Genomic DNA, 20,000 nt, shown 5'->3' with positions numbered 1-20,000 from the left:
CACTACAGTGAATGTATTAAAAATAAATAAATAAAAAATCTTTTCTTCTCCTTTTTTTAATTACTTTATTGCAATACTTTCACAAAATTATACAATATATTGTCCTTCAAATTTGCCCTTTTCTTTATATTTAAATAACCTTCATAATTGCCATTTTCTTTATTTTTAAATAAATAAACACTACAGTGAATGCATTAAAAATAAATAAGTACAATTTAATTTTTTCCTTTTTTTAAAAAATTACTTTATTGCAATACTTTCACAAAATTATACAATATATTGTCCTTCAAAATTGCCCTTTTTTTTTTATTTTAAATAAATACACACTACAGTAAATGTATTAAAAATAAATAAATAAGTACAAAAAATTTTTTTTTTAATTACTTTATTGCAATACTTTCACAAAATTATACAATATATTGTCCTTTAAAAGTGACCTTTCTTTATTCACTACAGTGAATGTATTAAAAATAAATAAGTACAAAAAAAAATCTTATTTTTTCCTTTCTTTTAAAAATTACTTTATTGCAATATTTTCACAAAATTATACAATATATTGTCCTTCAAAATTGCTCTTTTCTTCATTTTTAAATAAATAAACACTACAGTGAATGTATTAAAAATAAATAAGTACAAAAAAAAAATCTTATTTTTTCCTTTTTAAAAAAAAAAATACTTTATTGCAATATTTTCACAAAATTATACAATACATTGTCCTTCAAAATTGCCCTTTTCTTTATTTTTAAATAAATAAACACTACAGTGAATGTATTAAAAATAAATAAGTACAAAAAAAAAATCGAATTGAATTTTTAACCACTCCTCTTGACAAAATTGATGCAGTTCAGCTAAATGTGTTGCTTTTCTGACATGGACTTGTTTCTTCAGCATTGTCCACACCTTTAAGTCAGGACTTTGGGAAAGGCCATTCTAAAACCTTCATTCTAGCCTGATTTAGCCATTCCTTTACCACTTTTGAGGTGTGTTTGGGGTCATTGTCCAACTGCGCCCAAGACCCAACCTCCGGGCTGATGACTTTTAGCTTGTCCTGAAGAATTTGGAGCTAAACCTCCTTTTTCATTGTCATATTTACTCTCTGTAAAGCAGCAGTTCCATTGGCAGCAAAACAGGCCCAGAGCATAATACTACCACCACCATGCTTGACGGTAGGGATGCTGTTCCTGGGATTAAAGGCCTCACCTTTTCTCCTCCAAACATATTGCTGGGTATTGTGTCCAAACAGCTAGATTTTTGTTTCATCTGACATCACATGGACAAAGATAACACCTTCTGGAGGAAAGGTCTGTGGTTATTAAATATTAGTATTAAATATACTTATATAAAACCTGTACCTTGTATTTAATGACTACTTAGGCCTACTACTGTATTTCAGAGTTGGTACTTGGAGAGCCAAGTGTTTTGTGAGGTGGTTAAAAAAGTGTGCGGTACTGTATAGCACTTTATATTGTGTTTAAAGTGTACAAACCTTCACTAAAATAGGGACTTTTGTCCAGGCTGGAACCAATTATTCATATTTACTTTGTTTCTTAGGGATACATTTTCCTCCCAATACAAACTTTTCAATTGACGAACCCCGTTAAAGGAAACCTTGAGAAGTCCTCGGACTCTCCCACCTTGAGCTGCTTGATCTTGGCCTGGATGTCGCACTCGGAGAAGTGCTCGATGTTGGTGAGCTGCAAGTCCATCTCGGTCAGCCACACCAAGATGGCGTCCCGTGCCGTCTCAAACTCCTCCCTCTGGCTGATGAAGTGCTGGACAGGAAGAGGAGGCATGGGTCTTCACGACGCACAGTACGTGTGGTTTAACGGCCGTAAGCACCTTGAGCCTGCGCAGGACGGACGCCACCCTCTTCTGCAGGTTGTCCCACCGCTGGTTGGCGCCGTGTGCCATCTCCTTCAGGTGGCAGGACGCGTCCGTGCGGTTCTCTCTGGCCAGGCGGCGGTACTGCTTGTTGATCAACTCCAGCTGGGTCAGGCTTTCATGGACTTGCCTCTGGAAGGACTGTGGAGAGATTGGATTGAAGAATACCGTGAAGCATCTTCACATCTACGTCAGGGGTCACCAACCTTTTTGAAAGCAAGAGCTACTTCTTGGGTAGTGATTAATGCGAAGGGCTACCAGTTTGATACACACTTCAATAAATGGCCAGAAATAGCCAATTTGCTCAATTTACCTTTAACTCTATGTCATTATTAATAATTAATGATATTTACACTTAATTGAACGGTTTAAAAGAGGAGAAAACCGAAAAAAAAAAAGAGAAAAACTAGCTAATTCGAATCTTTTTGAAAAAATTCAAAAAATAATTTATGGAACATCATTAGTAATTTTTCCTGATTAAGATTAATTTTAGAATTTTGATGACATGTTTTAAATAGGTTGAAATCCAATCTACACTTTGTTAAAATATATAACAAATTGGACCAAGCTATATTTCTAACAAAGACAAATCATTATTTCTTCTAGATTTTCCAGAACAAAATTTTTAAAAGAAATTCAAAAGACTTTGAAATAAGATTTAAATTTGATTCTACAGATTTTGTAGATTTGCCAGAATATTTTTTTTAAAAATTTTAATCATAAGTTTGAAGAAATATTTCACAAATATTCTTCGTCAAAAAAACAGAAGCTAAAATGAAGAATTAAATTAAAATGTATTTATTATTCTTTACAATAAACGGTTTAAAAGAGGCGAAAACAGGAAAAAAATGAAAATTTCATTTTGAAACATAGTTTATCTTCAATTTCGGCTCTTTAAAATTCAAAATTCAACCGAAAAAAAGAAGAGAAAAACAAGCTAATTCGAATCTTTTTGAAAAAATTTAAAAAATAACATATGGAACATCATTAGTAAATTTTCCTGATTAAGATTAATTTTAGAATTTTGATGACATGTTTTAAATAGGTTAAAATCCAATCTGCAATTTGTTAGAATATATAACAAATTGGACCAAGCTATATTTCTAACAAAAACAAATCATTATTTCTTCTAGATTTTCCAGAACAAAAATTTTAAAAGAAATTCAAAAGACTTTGAAATAAGATTTTCTAGATTTGCCAGAATAATTTTTTTGAATTTTAATCATAATAAGTTTGAAGAAATACTTCACAAATATTCTTCGTCGAAAAAACAGAAGCTAAAATGAAGAATTAAAATGTATTTATTATTCTTTACAGTAAAAAAAAAAAATTTTACTTGAACATTGATTTAAATTGTCAGGAAAGAAGAGGAAGGAATTTAAAAGGTAAAAAGGCATATGTGTTTAAAAATACTAAAATCATTTTTAAGGTTGTATTTTTTTTCTCTAAAATTGTCTTTCTGAAAGTTATAAGAAGCAAAGTACAAAAAAATAATGAATTTATTCAAACAAGCGAAGACCAAGTCTTTCAAATATTTTCTTGGATTTTCAAATTCTATTTGAGTTTTGTCTCTCTTAGAATTAAAAATGTCGGGCAAAGCGAGACCAGCTTGCTAGTAAATAAATACAATTTAAAAAATAGAGGCAGCTCACTGGTAAGTGCTGCTATTTGAGCTATTTTTAGAACAGGCCAGCGGGCTACTCATCTGGTCCTTACGGGCGACCTGGTGCCCGCGGGCACCGCGTTGGTGACCCCTGGTCTAAGGGGACAACACTATACACATGAATGTACAAACCCCAAAAGCGGTAAAGTTGTCATGTTGTGTAAATGGTAAATAAAAAGAGAATACAACAAATCCTTTTCAACTTATATTCAATTGAATAGACTGCAAAGACAAGATATTTCATGTTCACACTGGAAAAATGTGTTATTTTTTTGCAAATATTAGCTCATTTGGAATTTGATGCCTGCGACCTGTTTCAAAAAAGCTGGCACAAGTGGCAAAAAAGAGTGAGAAAGTTGAGGAATGCTCCGTCAAAGACTTATTTGGAACATCCCACAGGTGAACGGGCTAATTGGGAACAGGTGGGTGCCATGATTGGGTATTAAAAGCAGCTTCCGTGAAATGCTCAGTCGTTCACAAACAAGGACGGGGCGAGGGTCACCACTTTGTCAACAAATGCCCGAGCAAATTGTTTAAGGACAACATTTCTCAACCAGCTGTTGCAAGGAATTTAGGGATTTCACCATCTACGCTCCGTAATATCATCAAAAGGTTCAGAGAATCTGGAGAAATCACTGCACGTAAGCCATGATATTACACACCTTGGATCCCTCAGGCGGTACTGCATCAAAAAGCGACATCAGCGTGAAAAGGATATCACCGCATGGGCTCAGGAACACTTCAGAAAACCACTGTCAGTAACTACAGTTGGTCGCTACATCTGTAAGTGCAAGTTAAAACTCTACTATGCAAAGCCACAGCCGTTTATCAACAACACCCAGAAACGCCGCCGGCTTAGCTTATCTAACATGGACTGATGCAAAGTGTAAAAGTGTTCTGTGGTCTGACGAGTCCACATTTCAAATTGTTTTTGAAAACTCTAGACGTTCCAAAGAGGAAAAGAACCATCCGGACTGTTCTGGGCGCAAAGTGTAAAAGGCAGCATGTGTGATGGTATGGGGGGTGTATTAGTGCCCAAGACATGGGTAACTTACACATCTGTGAAGGCACCATTAATGCTGAAAGGTACATTACAGCTTTTGGAGCAGCATATGTTGCCATCCAAGCAACTTTACCATGGACGCCCCTGCTTATTTCAGCAAGACAATGTAAAATAATTCGGGTACTAGACTGGCCTGCCTGTAGTCCAGACCTGTCTCCCATTGACAATGTGTGGCGCATTTATGAAGGCTAAAATATGAGAAGGGAGACTGTTGAACAACTTAAGCTGTACATCAAGCAAGAATGGGAAAGAGTTCCACTTCAAAAATGTGTCTCCTCAGTTCCCAAACCTTTACTGAGTGTTGTTAAAAGGAAAGGCCATGTAACACAGTGGTAAAAATGCCTTTTTTGCAATGTGTTGCTGCCATTAAATTCTAAGTTCATGATTATTTGCCCCAAAAAATGAAGTTTCTCAGTTTGAACGTTAAATATCTTGTCTTTGCAGTCTATTTAATTGAATATAAGTTGAAAAGGATTTGTTGTATTCTCTTTTTATTTACCTTTTACACAACGTGACAACTTCACTGCTTTTGGGGTTCTTTTACCCTTTTTACATTATATTGAACTTATTTCATATTTGATCTATTTATACCTTTTATCTATCTACTGACATTCTTTTACCTTTTCTCACCGTCTTCGACCTTTAATTCATGTCTATTACCTTCTATTTACCATCTTCTACCTTCTATTCAAATTGTTTGACCTTTTTTTCTATGCGGTCCGGATTTCATACATTTTTATTTGTATTTATTGCATTTTTTACATTTTTATTACATTCATTTAACGATGAATCGAAGCAACAGAATATAAATGGTATCAATTTAAATCGAATATTCGTTGAGTCCCAACTAAAACAGTAAAAGTACCAAAGATAGTCACACACACACTAGGTGTGGCGAAATTATTCTCTGCATTTGACCCATCACCCTTGATCCCCCACTGGGAGGTGAGGGGAGCAGTGAGCAGCAGCGGTGGCCACGCCTGGGAATCATTTTTGGTGATTTAACCCCCAATTCCAACCCTTGATGCTGAGTGGCAAGCAGGGAGGTAATGGCTCCCATTTTTATAGTCTTTGGTATGACTCGGCCGGGGTTTGAACTCACAACCTACCCATCTCAGGGCGGAAACTCTAACCCAGGGGTGTCCAAAGTGCGGCCCGCAGCTAATTGTTTACCGGCCCGCCACACATTCTGCAAAAATTGCAAAATTGATAATGTTGCAAACATTTTTTAAAAACATTTAAAAAAAAGTGGTCGAGGTGAAATCTAACAAGGAAAAGTTGCAATGTTGACAGAAAGCTGCCATGAAGGCTGTTTTTTTTTTCTTCTGTCTTTGTTTATTTTTCTTTTTTTTGCCATTGCTAAAAAAATCCAAAAAAAAAAAAAAAAATCTATGTTATAATGAATTATTACTTTGAAAATATCACTTTAAAATGTTTTATGTGGAAAAAATATTGCATATATTGTGTGGTTGCTATATAAAAATCATCAAAGTTTTATTTGACAAAAGAGCATAATACAAACAAAATAATAGTTCAAACGTAAAATGGACAGATATATCTGAAGTTGATCTCGTAATTTAAGTGTTAAAAGTAAAAAAAAACTAATAAAAATGTATCACTTTATGAGTGGGGGGACCTTTTGGATCCCAAATATATTTAGTAGGATTTTATTTAACATTTCACTGTGATTACTCAAAAATATTAAATAATTAAAATCAATGGTGTCCTGCATTATTGATCTTTTAGGGCTCTAATTACTAAATACTGCATATTTCAGTTTTACTATTTGACAGAAAAGGCATAAAACCTTTTTTTTTTTAACTTTATATCGACCTGAAGTTGATATAGAGATTTACTGTAAGCGTTAAATAAAAAATAATAATAATTGGACTTATTTTTTACATTTTAATGACTGAGACCCTTTATAGTCCCCGGGAGCCCTAAAGGTTAAAAAAAAAAAATCCATATATTTTGTTAAAATATCAAAATGGCCCCCGCATTATTGATCTTTTAGGGCTCTAATTACTAAATACTGCATATTTCAGTTTTACTATAAAAACAAAGTTGTCTTTGACAGAAAAGGCATAAAACCTTTTTTTTTTTTTTACTTTATATCAACCTGAAGTTGATATAGAGATTTACTGTAAGCGTTAAATAAAAAATAATAATAATTGGACTTATTTTTTACATTTTAATGACTGAGACCCTTTATGGTCCCCGGGAGCCCTAAAGGTTAAAAAAAACAAAAATCCATATATTTTGTTAAAATATCAAAATGGCCCCCGCATTATTGATCTTTTAGGGCTCTAATTACTAAATACTGCATATTTCAGTTTTACTATTTGACAGAAAAGGCATAAAACCTTTTTTTTTTTTTACTTTATATCAACCTGAAGTTGATATAGAGATTTACTGTAAGCGTTAAATAAAAAATATTAATAATTGGACTTATTTTTTACATTTTAATGACCGAGACCCTTTATAGTCCCCGGGAGCCCTAAAGGTTAAAAAAAAAATAAATCCATATATTTTGTTAAAATATCAAAATGGCCCCCGCATGCTTAAATTTTTCCGTGTACGGCCCTCAGTGGAAAAAGTTTGGACACCCCTGCTCTAACCACGAGGCCACTGAGTAGCCAATTGTCAATATCTGTGCGTCCGAGAGGAGACGTACCTCAAACTTCTTCAGTTCCTCCTTGGCTATGGTGTACAAAACCCCAGAGGAGTTTGGCAGAGCCGCCGTCTTCTCGGAGGTGGCCAGCCACTCCTCGAAGCGTGAAAAGTCCTCCAGGAACTTCTGCCACAAACGCCACGTTTCCTCGATCCTGCCAAGCGAGACAGGAGTTGAGTGGGCGTGAGGGAGGTTGTTCCCCGGCTGACCGTGTCCTACTTGAGTCTCCTCTCCATGGACGAGGCGCAGATGCTCCTCCAGCGGCGGTCCAGGCTGCGCGTGGCCTGCTGGATGGACTCGCACTCGGCGTCGGTGGCGCAGGCGTCGCAGTCGTGCAGGAGCACCTCGCACAGATTGAGCACGGACGCCACGCCCGTGCTGTGCTTCTCGATGTCGCTCTGCAGCTCCTGTGCAAGGACGTGCACTTGTGGTAACCCGGATTCCTCCGCGGTGATAAAGCAGCGTGCGTGTTACCTGCTGCTGATCCAGTTTGCGCTGAATGTCCTGAAAGTCGCAGGCGTCGTAGGCCATGGGCTGAGACAGCTCGGTCTCGATGTGGGCCAGCCAGGAACGCAGGCTGCTCATGTTCTTGTCCAGCTGCTGCACGGCCACCAGAGTCTCTCTCAGCTTCTTCACCCTGACAACAACCATCAGAAGGTTACCACCACTGTTTCCCACACATTCATTTATTTGTGGCGGCCCGCCACGAAAGAATTACGTCCGCCACAATTTTTTTTTTTTTTTTTTTATTTTTTGTCCTGTCCAGCTTCTCAGGCAAATCAGTGGTCCCCAACCACCAGTCCGCGGCCCGGTAACGGTCCGCGGACCGATTGGTACCGGGCCGCGCAAGAAATTTAAAAAAAAAAAAAAAAAAAAAAAAAAAAAAAAAAATATTTTTTTTATTTTTATTTTTTAAATTAAATCAACATAAAAACACTATATATACATATTGTGTATGTGTATGTCAATATAGACCAATACAGTCTGCAGGTATACAGTCCGTAAGCACACATGATTGTATTTCTTTATGAAAAAAAAAAAAGAAAAGAAAAGAAAAAAAAAAAAATTTAAATTATTATTATTTTTTTTTTAATTTAAAAAAAAAAAATTAAATCAACATAAAAACACTATATATACATATTGTGTATGTGTATGTCAATATAGACCAATACAGTCTGCAGGTATACAGTCCGTAAGCACACATGATTGTATTTCTTTATGAAAAAAAAAAAAAAAGAAAAGAAAAAAAAAAAAAAAAAAATTATTATTATTTTTTTTTAAATTTAAAAAAAAAAAATTAAATCAACATAAAAACACTATATATACATATTGTGTATGTGTATGTCAATATAGACCAATACAGTCTGCAGGTATACAGTCCGTAAGCACACATGATTGTATTTCTTTATAAAAAAAAAAAAAAAGAAAAGAAAAAAAAAAAATTAAAATTATTTTTTTTATTTTTATTTTTTAAATTAAATCAACATAAAAACACTATATATACATATTGTGTATGTGTATGTCAATATAGACCAATACAGTCTGCAGGTATACAGTCCGTAAGCACACATGATTGTATTTCTTTATGAAAAAAAAAAAAGAAAAAAAAAAAAAAAAGAAAAAAAAATCACCCCCCCCCCCCCCGGTCCGTGGGACAAATTTTCAAGCGTTGACCGGTCCCCAGCTACAAAAAGGTTGGGGACCACTGATATAGTTGATGTAGATGCCCGTATCGGCTGTTCAGATTTACTTTACAAAAGAGAAGTGTAGGATACTTCTCTTGTTGCCTTATTTGTATTTGACCACTACTGTTGTCTGTTTATTTGTTACTGACTGTGGCAGGACACCTCTGCCTCTGTTTCACTTTATGTTGCTGGTAAATAATATGCTTGTAGTAGTAGGCTAAAGTTAAATTATTTAGTATGCACTAATTAAAGGGGCAGAGCTTTAAGGGACATTTTAGCTTTTATATTTTATAAGATATATTTTTTGTAAGAACCACAATTAATAAATATATTTCAGTGAATAACTTAATTGTTCAAATCTGTATATAAATATGTACATAAAGTGTTGTAATTATATTGTAAAATGGATGGATGGACGTTTAAAACAAAACTGAATAGCTGAATAGACTCGCCCATTGGCAGTGCGCCTTGTAATCCGCTGCACCTCACCTGGCTGCAATGAGATCCAGGAGGTGCTGCCAGCGGTCGTTGACTTTAGTCAGCTTGTGTTCGATTTCTACAGCTTTTCCCCGGTGGCTGGCCCGTGCCAGACGCTCCCCCAGCTGGTGGAGGTGCAGCTTGTTCTCCTCGGCCACAGAGATCTCCTCCTGGTAGTCCTGGGGACACAACCGGGGGGTTCATCAAGAAGAGGCAATTATCACAGGGATTTAGTAGGATTTTGTACAAAAAGCTGTGCATAAATGCTTGTCAAAGATCCTCTAAGTCTGTGTTCTTCAACGAGTGTGCCTATTTGGGTAAAAAATATATTTTGCAAAGCAGTGATTATAGTCTGCAAATGATGTGTTGTTGTTGAGTGTCGGTGCTGTCTAGAGCTGGCCAGAGTAACCGTGTAATACTCTTCCATATCAGTAGGTGGCAGCCGCTAGCTAATTACTTTATAGATGTTGGGAACAGCGGGAGGCAGTGTGCAGGTAAAAAGGTGTTTAATGCTTAAACCAAAAATTAAAAAAAGATCAGTGCCCCTAAGAAAAGGCATTGAAGCTTAGGGAAGGCTGTGCAGAACCAAACTAAAACTGAACTGGCTACAAAGTAAAGAAAAACAAAATGCTGGACGACAGCAAAGACTTACTGTGGAGCAAAGACAATGTACATCCAAACATGACATGACAATCAACAATCTCCCCACTAAGAAGGATAAAAACAACTGAAATATTCTTGATTGCTAAAACAAAGTAGATGCGGGAAATATCGCTCAAAGGAAGACATGAAACTGCTACAGGAAAATACCGAAAAAAGAGGAAAAGCCACCAAAATAGGAGCCCAAGACAAGAACTAAAACACTACACACAGGGAAACAGCAAAAAAGTCCAAATAAGTCAGGGGGTGATGTGACAGGTGGTGACAGTACACCTACTTTGAGACAAGAGCTATAGTGATGCATGCTTGGTTAAAGTCATAAAGTCACATGAGGAGATGCTGCTTTTTTGCCAGTTTGTAACTTTATTGTTGTAATATAGCAACTTTTTTTCTTTCAAAATGATGTGTTTAGTCTTGTCATATTTTAACTGTTGTCTTGTTGTATCACAACTTCTTTTCTTTTATAGTTATGTGTTTATTCTTGCCATACTTTAACTGTTTTCTTGTAGTATCACAACTTTTTTTCTTTTATAGCTATGTGTTTATTCTTGTCATACTTTAACTGTTTTCTTGTAGTATCACAACTTTTTTTCTTTTAAAATTATGCCTTTGTTCTTGTCACATTTTAACTGTTTTCTTGTAGATTCACAACTTTTTTCTTTTAAAATGATGCCTTTGTTTTTGTCACATTTTAACTGTTTTCTTGGGGATTCACAACTTTTTTTTAATTTTAAGGTTGTGTGTTTATTCTTGTCACATTTAAACTGTTTTCTTGTAGTATCACAAATGTTTTCTTTTATATTTGTGCCTTCATTTTTGTTAACTTTATTGTTGTCGTATCGGAACTTTTTTTCTTTTAAAATGATGTGTTTATTCTTGTCATACTTTAACTGTTTTCTTGTAGTATCACAAATGTTTTCTTTTATAGTTATGTCTTCATTTATTGCCAGTTTTTAACTTTATTGTTGTAAAATAACAACTTTTTTTCTTTCAAAATTATGTGTTTATTCTTGCCATACTTTAACTGTTTTCTTGTAGTATCACAACTTTTTTTCTTTTAAAATGATGCCTTTGTTTTAGTCACATTTTAACTGTTTTCTTGGAGATTCACAACTTTTTTTTATTTTAAGGTTGTGTGTTTATTCTTGTCACATTTTAACTGTTTTCTTGTATCACAAATGTTTTCTTTTATATTTATGTCTTCATTTTTTGCCAGTTTTTAACTTTATTGTTGTAATATAACAACTTTTTTACTTAGTCTTGTCACATTTATGCACAGCTTTTGTACTACATGTTTTCTTGTAGTATCACAACTCTTTTTCTTTTATAGTTATGTGTTTATTCTTGTCATACTTTAGCTGTTTTCTTTTATAGTTATGTGTTTATTCCTGCCATACTTTAACTGTTTTCTTGTAATTTTACAACTTCTTTTCTTTTATAGTTATGTGTTTATTCTTGCCATACTTTAAAGGCCTACTGAAACCCACTACTACCGACCACGCAGTCTGATAGTTTATATATCAATGATGAAATCTTAACATTATAACACATGCCAATACGGCCGGGTTAACTTATAAAGTGACATTTTAAATTTGCCGCTAAACTTCCGGTTCGAAACGCCTCTGAGGATGACGTATGCGCGTGACGTAGCCCGACGAACACGGGTATGCCTTCCACATTGAAGCCGATACGAAAACGCTCTGTTTTCATTTCATAATTCCACAGTATTCTGGACATCTGTGTTCGTGAATCTGTTTCAATCATGTTCATTGCATTATGGAGAAGGAAGCCAAGCAAGCAAAGAAGAAAGTTGTCGGTGCGAAATGGACGTATTTTTCGAACGTAGTCAGCCACAACAGTACACAGCCGGCGCTTCTTTGTTTACATTCCCGAAAGATGCAGTCAAGATGGAAGAACTCGGATAACAGAGACTCTAACCAGGAGGACTTTTGATTTGGATACACAGACGCCTGTAGAGAACTGGGACAACACAGACTCTTACCAGGATTACTTTGATTTGGATGACAAAGACGCAGACGTGCTACTGTGAGTATGCAGCTTTGGCTTTTTTTTGCGTATGTACGTAACTTTTTTAAAATATATAAGCTTTATGAACCTTGGGTTAGGTGAACGGTCTTTTGGGCTGAGTGATTGTGTGTGTTGATCATGTGTTTGAATTGTATTGGCGTGTTCTATGGAGCTAGGAGCTAGCAGAGGAGCTAGGAGCTAGCATAACACGTACCGTACCGTAAGTGCGCGTCACGTACGTAACTTTTTAAAAATATATAAGCTTTATGAACCTTGGGTTAGGTGAACGGTCTTTTGGGCTGAGTGATTGTGTGTGTTGATCGGGTGTTTGAATTGTATTGGCGTGTTCTATGGAGCTAGGAGCTAGCAGAGGAGCTAGGAGCTAGCATAACAAACACGCAGGTGTTATTATGCAGGATTAATTTGTGGCATATTAAATATAAGCCTGGTTGTGTTGTGGCTAATAGAGTATATATATGTCTTGTGTTTATTTACTGTTGTAGTCATTCCCAGCTGAATATCAGGTACCGTGAGTATGCAGCCTTGGCTGCTAAACATTCGATAACTTGACCGTATGTGCGCGTCACGTACGTAACTTTTTAAAAATATATAAGCTTTATGAACCTTGGGTTAGGTAAACGGTCTTTTGGGCTGAGTGATTGTGTGTGTTGATCAGGTGTTTGAATTGTATTGGCGTGTTCTATGGAGCTAGGAGCTAGCAGAGGAGCTAGGAGCTAGCATAACAAACACGCAGGTGTTTTTATGCAGGATTAATTTGTGGCATATTAAATATAAGCCTGGTTGTGTTGTGGCTAATAGAGTATATATATGTCTTGTGTTTATTTACTGTTGTAGTCATTCCCAGCTGAATATCAGGTCACCCCCGGCTCTCACAGCATCTTCCCTATCTGAATAGCTTCAACTCCCCACTAGTCCTTCACTTGCACTTTACTCATCCACAAATCTTTCATCCTCGCTCAAATTAATGGGGAAATTGTCGCTTTCTCGGTCCGAATCTCTCTCACTTCATGCGGCCATCATTGTAAACAATAGGGAACTTTGCGTATATGTTCAACTGACTACGTCACGCTACTTCCGGTAGGTGCAAGCCTTTTTTTTATCAGATACCAAAAGTTGCAATCTTTATCGTCGTTGTTCTATACTAAATCCTTTCAGCAAAAATATGGCAATATCGCGAAATGATCAAGTATGACACATAGAATAGATCTGCTATCCCCGTTTAAATAAAAAAAATTCATTTCAGTAGGCCTTTAACTGTTTTCTTGTAGCTTTACAACTTTTTTTCTTTTAAAATCATGTGTTTATTCTTGTAACATTTTAACTGTTTTCTTGTAGCGTCACAACTTTTTTTTAACTACAATCCTCTTACCTGGTCTTTGTCCTCCTGGTTCCTGCATCTTGGGGTCACCACTACTGCAGCCACACAATCTCTCCTGTGTTTGCCTCTTACCTTGCGCAGCCGCTCGATCATCTCCTCGATGCTGACGTCTCCGTTTTGCGACACCTTTCCCTCCATGCTGGTGAGCCACTCGCACAGCTCCTTGTACTTCTCGCTGAAGACGTTCCACTCGTTGAGCTTGTCGCTCACCTGCTGCGCGCGCGACGACATCTGCGGGTGCACGAGACGGAACACAGACCAGGTCAGGCGGCGTAGATTGTCGCGCTGTGTGTGTGTGTGTGTCGGACTACTCGCAGCAAGCCATGTCGTGTGGTTTTTTGTGCGCTTCCTGTGTGTGGCAGCTTTGTCGCTCACACACAGGAAGCGGCGTGAGGTTTGGGTGCACCCGAGGACATGCACAACTAGCTTTTGGCGTCACCTGGTGGCAGATTTCCTCCCACATGCGATGCAGCAGCTCCATACGCTCCTGAAGGACACTAAGGTCCTCCGCGCTGATGTAACACGACAAGGACTCCCTTAGGACGGTCAGGTGGGACAAATCTCCGGTCCAGCCGTCGATGGTGCCCTCCAGGTCCTAAAACCAAGTTCACCATTTAGACCAGAACGGCGTGATAATATGACTCGGAATGTGAGATCAGACCTTGCAACGCATCTGCTCAGCCTGCAGGTCCTCGTGGTGGTCAGGGAGAGGCTGGGACAGCTGACGTTTGAAGGCCCGAAGCTTTTCCACAGATCCACCGATACCTTTGTCACATCTTTCCCAGTCCTGTTGTCGGCATACAACAGCAGGTAAACAAACAATCACTGTCCGATACCTTTGTCACATCTTTCCCAGTCCTGTTGTCGGCATACAACAGCAGGTAAACAAACAATCACTGTCCGATACCTTGGTCACATCTTTCCCAGTCCTGTTGTCGGCATACAACAGCAGGTAAACAAACAATCACTGTCCGATACCTTTGTCACATCTTTCCCAGTCCTGTTGTCGGCATACAACAGCAGGTAAACAAACAATCACTGTCCGATACCTTTGTCACATCTTTCCCAGTCCTGTTGTCGGCATACAACAGCAGGTAAACAAACAATCACTGTCCGATACCTTTGTCACATCTTTCCCAGTCCTGTTGTCGGCATACAACAGCAGGTAAACAAACAATCACTGTCCGATACCTTGGTCACATCTTTGCCAGTCCTGTTGTCGGCATACAACAGCAGGTAAACAAACAATCACTGTCCGATACCTTTGTCACATCTTTCCCAGTCCTGTTGTCGGCATACAACAGCAGGTAAACAAACAATCACTGTCCGATACCTTGGTCACATCTTTCCCAGTCCTGTTGTCGGCATACAACAGCAGGTAAACAAACAATCACTGTCCGATACAACAGCAGGTAAACAAACAATCACTGTCCGATACCTTTGTCACATCTTTCCCAGTCCTGTTGTCGGCATACAACAGCAGGTAAACAAACAATCACTGTCCGATACAACAGCAGGTAAACAAACAATCACTGTCCGATACCTTTGTCACATCTTTCCCAGTCCTGTTGTCGGCATACAACAGCAGGTAAACAAACAATCACTGTCCGATACCTTGGTCACATCTTTCCCAGTCCTGTTGTCGGCATACAACAGCAGGTAAACAAACAATCACTGTCCGATACCTTTGTCACATCTTTCCCAGTCCTGTTGTCGGCATACAACAGCAGGTAAACAAACAATCACTGTCCGATACCTTTGTCACATCTTTCCCAGTCCTGTTGTCGGCATACAACAGCAGGTAAACAAACAATCACTGTCCGATACCTTGGTCACATCTTTCCCAGTCCTGTTGTCGGCATACAACAGCAGGTAAACCAACAATCACTGTCCGATACCTTTGTCACATCTTTCCCAGTCCTGTTGTCGGCATACAACAGCAGGTAAACAAACAATCACTGTCCGATACAACAGCAGGTAAACAAACAATCACTGTCCGATACCTTTGTCACATCTTTCCCAGTCCTGTTGTCGGCATACAACAGCAGGTAAACAAACAATCACTGTCCGATACCTTTGTCACATCTTTCCCAGTCCTGTTGTCGGCATACAACAGCAGGTAAACAAACAATCACTGTCCGATACCTTCGTCACATCTTTCCCAGTCCTGTTGTCGGCATACAACAGCAGGTAAACAAACAATCACTGTCCGATACCTTTGTCACATCTTTCCCAGTCCTGTTGTCGGCATACAACAGCAGGTAAACAAACAATCACTGTCCGATACCTTTGTCACATCTTTGCCAGTCCTGTTGTCGGCATACAACAGCAGGTAAACAAACAATCACTGTCCGATACCTTTGTCACATCTTTGCCAGTCCTGTTGTCGGCATACAACAGCAGGTAAACAAACAATCACTGTCCGATACCTTTGTCACATCTTTCCCAGTCCTGTTGTCGGCATACAACAGCAGGTAAACAAACAATCACTGTCCGATACCTTTGTCACATCTTTCCCAGTCCTGTTGTCGGCATACAACAGCAGGTAAACAAACAATCACTGTCCGATACCTTTGTCACATCTTTGCCAGTCCTGTTGTCGGCATACAACAGCAGGTAAACAAACAATCACTGTCCGATACCTTTGTCACATCTTTCCCAGTCCTGTTGTCGGCATACAACAGCAGGTAAACAAACAATCACTGTCCGATACCTTTGTCACATCTTTCCCAGTCCTGTTGTCGGCATACAACAGCAGGTAAACAAACAATCACTGTCCGATACCTTTGTCACATCTTTCCCAGTCCTGTTGTCGGCATACAACAGCAGGTAAACAAACAATCACTGTCCGATACCTTTGTCACATCTTTCCCAGTCCTGTTGTCGGCATACAACAGCAGGTAAACAAACAATCACTGTCCGATACCTTTGTCACATCTTTCCCAGTCCTGTTGTCGGCATACAACAGCAGGTAAACAAACAATCACTGTCCGATACTTCGTCACATCTTTCCCAGTCCTGTTGTCGGCATACAACAGCAGGTAAACAAACAATCACTGTCCGATACCTTCGTCACATCTTTCCCAGTCCTGTTGTCGGCATACAACAGCAGGTAAACAAACAATCACTGTCCGATACCTTCGTCACATCTTTCCCAGTCCTGTTGTCGGCATACAACAGCAGGTAAACAAACAAACACTGTCCGATACCTTTGTCACATCTTTCCCAGTCCTGTTGTCGGCATACAACAGCAGGTAAACAAACAATCACTGTCCGATACCTTTGTCACATCTTTCCCAGTCCTGTTGTCGGCATACAACAGCAGGTAAACAAACAATCACTGTCCGATACCTTTGTCACATCTTTCCCAGTCCTGTTGTCGGCATACAACAGCAGGTCATTGTCCCTTTAAAGCTATCCATGCACAATCTCACATTTGGAATCTATCATTTGATAGAATCTGATTGGGTTATTTCACATTTTAACAGTTTTCTTGTAGTATCACAAATGTTTTCTTTTATATTTGTGCCTTCATTTTTGTTAACTTTATTGTTGTCGTATCAGAACTTTTTTCTTTTAAAATGATGTGTTTATTCTTGTCATACTTTAACTGTTTTCTTGTAGTATCACAAATGTTTTCTTTTATATTTATGTCTTCATTTTTTGTCAGTTTTTAACTTTATTGTTGTAATATAACAACTTTTTTTCTTGCAAAATTATGCGTTTATTCTTGTCATATTTTAACTGTTTTCTTGTAGTATCACAACTTTTTTTTCTTTGAAAATGATGTGTTTATTCTTGTCACATCTTAATTGTTTTCTTGGAGTATCACTTGTTTTTATTTTAAAGTTATGTGTTTATTTTTGTAACATTTTGACTGTTTTCTGGTCATATCACAACTTTTTTTCTTTTATAGTTATGCCTTTATTCTTGTCACATTTTAACTGTTTTCTTGTAGTATCACAACTTTTTTTCTATAAAATTATGCCTTTATTCTTGTAACATTTTAACTGTTTTCTTGTAGTACCACAACTTTTTTTTTTTATAGTTATGCCTTTATTCTTGTCACATTTTAACTGTTTTCTTGTAGTACCACAACTTTTTTCTTTTAAAATTATGCTTTATTCTTGTCCACATTTTAACTGTTTTCTTGTAGTACCACAACTTTTTTTCTTTTATAGTTATGCCTTTATTCTTGTCACATTTTAACTGTTTTCTTGTAGTATCACAACTTTTTTTCTTATAAAATTATGCCTTTATTCTTGTAACATTTTAACTGTTTTCTTGTAGTACCACAACTTTTTTTTTTATAGTTATGCCTTTATTCTTGCAACATTTTAACTGTTTTCTTGTAGTACCACAACTTTTTTTCTTTTATAGTCATGCTTATTCTTGTCACATTTTAACTGTTTTTCTTATAGTATCACAACTTTTTTTCTTTTATAGTTATGCCTTTATTCTTGTCATATTTTAACTGTTTTCTTGTAGTATCACAACTTTTTTTCTTTATAGTTTATGCCTTTATTCTTGTCATATTTTAACTGTTTTCTTGTAGTATCACAACTTTTTTTCTTTTATAGTTATGCCTTTATTCTTGTCACATTTGAACTGTTTTCTTGTAGTATCACTACTTTTTTTCTTTATAGTTATGCCTTTATTCTTGTCACATTTTAACTGTTTTCTTGTAGTACCACAACTTTTTTTCTTTTATAGTTATGCCTTTATCTTGTCACATTTTAACAGTTTTCTTGTAGTATCACAACTTTTTTTCTTATAAAATTATGCCTTTATTCTTGTAACATTTTAACTGTTTTCTTGTAGTACCACAACTTTTTTTCTTTTATAGTTATGCCTTTATTCTTGTCCTATTTTAACTGTTTTCTTGTAGTATCACAACTTTTTTTCTTTTATAGTTATGCCTTTATTCTTGTCATATTTTAACTATTTTCTCGCAGTATCACAACTTTTTTTCTTTTATAGTTATGCCTTTATTCTTGTCATATTTTAACTGTTTTCTTGTAGTACCACAACTTTTTTTCTTTTATAGTTATGCCTTTATTCTTGTCCTATTTTAACTGTTTTCTTGTAGTATCACAACTTTTTTTCTTATAAAATTATGCCTTTATTCTTTGTAACATTTTAACCGTTTCTTGTAGTAACCACAACTTTTTTTCTTTTATAGTTATGCCTTTATTCTTGTCATATTTTAAACTGTTTTTCCTCGCAGTATCACAACTTTTTTTCTTTTATAGTTATGCCTTTATTCTTGTCATATTTTAACTGTTTTCTTGTAGTATCACAACTTTTTTTCTTTTATAGTTATGCCTTTATTCTTGTCATATTTTAACTGTTTTCTTGTAGTACCACAACTTTTTTCTTTTAAAATTATGCCTTTATTCTTGTCACATTTTAACTGTTTTCTTGTAGTACCACAACTTTTTTTTCTTTAAAATTATGCCTTTATTCTTGTCACATTTTAACTGTTTTCTTGTAGTACCAACAACTTTTTTTCTTTTATAGTTATGCCTTTATTCTTGTCATATTTTAACTGTTTTCCTTGTAGTACCACAACTTTTTTTCTTTTATAGTTATGCCTTTATTCTTGTCACATTTTAACTGTTTTCTTGTAGTATCACAACTTTTTTTCTTTATAGTTATGCCTTTATTCTTGTCATATTTTAACTGTTTTCTTGTAGTACCACAACTTTTTTCTTTTATAGTTATGCCTTTATTCTTGTCATATTTTAACTGTTTTCTTGTAGTACCACAAAACTTTTTTCTTTTATGGTTATGCCTTTATTCTTGTCACATTTTAACTGTTTTCTTGTAGTATCACAACTTTTTTTCTTTTAAAATTATGCTTTATTCTTGTCACATTTTAACTGTTTTCTTGTAGTATCACAACTTTTTTTCTTTTAAAATTATGCCTTTATTCTTGTCATATTTTAACTGTTTTCTTGTAGCATCACAACTTTTTTTCTTTAAAAATTATGCCCTTTATTCTTGTAACATTTTAACTGTTTTCTTGTAGTATCACAACTTTTTTCTTTTAAAATTATGCCTTTATTCTTGTCACATTTTAACTGTTTTCTTGTAGTATCACAACTTTTTTTCTTTTATAGTTATGCCTTTGTTCTTGTCACATTTTAACTGTTTTCTTGTAGTATCACAACTTTTTTTCTTTTATAGTTATGCCTTTGTTCTTGTCACATTTTAACTGTTTTCTTGTAGTATCACAACTTTTTTTCTTTTATAGTTATGCCTTTGTTCTTGTCACATTTTAACTGTTTTCTTGTCTTACCAGGACTTTTTTTTTTATTATGCATTAACTGCATTGTGGTGGAATCACAACATTTTTTCTTTTAAAGTTATGCCATTATTTTTGTCACATTTTAACTGTTTTTCCTTGTACTATCACAACTTTTTTTCTTTTATAGTTTATGCCTTTATTCTTGTCACATTTTAACTGTTTT

At 36.1% G+C, this 20,000-nt stretch overlaps 1 protein-coding gene across 5 annotated transcripts in view; it reads right to left on the bottom strand.

The window, feature by feature from the left end:
- The window catches only part of LOC133647097 (nesprin-1-like), a 49,750-nt gene extending 35,416 nt beyond the window's left edge, over positions 1 to 14,334 (bottom strand). For 4 of the 5 annotated variants that reach the window (XM_062043206.1, XM_062043207.1, XM_062043208.1 and 1 more), the window contains exons 1-9: positions 14,189 to 14,311; positions 13,967 to 14,122; positions 13,600 to 13,758; positions 9,453 to 9,619; positions 7,753 to 7,915; positions 7,498 to 7,685; positions 7,282 to 7,432; positions 1,840 to 2,022; positions 1,635 to 1,772 (exon numbers count right to left, since the gene is read on the bottom strand). In XM_062043206.1, the coding sequence (XP_061899190.1) occupies positions 1,635 to 1,772; positions 1,840 to 2,022; positions 7,282 to 7,432; positions 7,498 to 7,685; positions 7,753 to 7,915; positions 9,453 to 9,619; positions 13,600 to 13,758; positions 13,967 to 14,122; positions 14,189 to 14,200 (1,317 nt within the window). In that variant the 5' untranslated portion in view covers positions 14,201 to 14,311. Of the gene's footprint in view, positions 1 to 1,634; positions 1,773 to 1,839; positions 2,023 to 7,281; positions 7,433 to 7,497; positions 7,686 to 7,752; positions 7,916 to 9,452; positions 9,620 to 13,599; positions 13,759 to 13,966; positions 14,123 to 14,188 lie in introns of all 5 variants that reach the window. The other variant, XM_062043210.1, reaches the window with a different exon arrangement.
- Between the last annotated feature and the right edge of the window lie 5,666 nt (positions 14,335 to 20,000).

Source organism: Entelurus aequoreus, linkage group LG03 (assembly GCF_033978785.1).
Source record: "Entelurus aequoreus isolate RoL-2023_Sb linkage group LG03, RoL_Eaeq_v1.1, whole genome shotgun sequence".
Taxonomy (NCBI): domain Eukaryota; kingdom Metazoa; phylum Chordata; class Actinopteri; order Syngnathiformes; family Syngnathidae; genus Entelurus; species Entelurus aequoreus.
The sequence above is the reverse complement of the archived record's forward strand: the minus strand, read 5'-3'. Positions and strand labels throughout refer to the sequence as shown.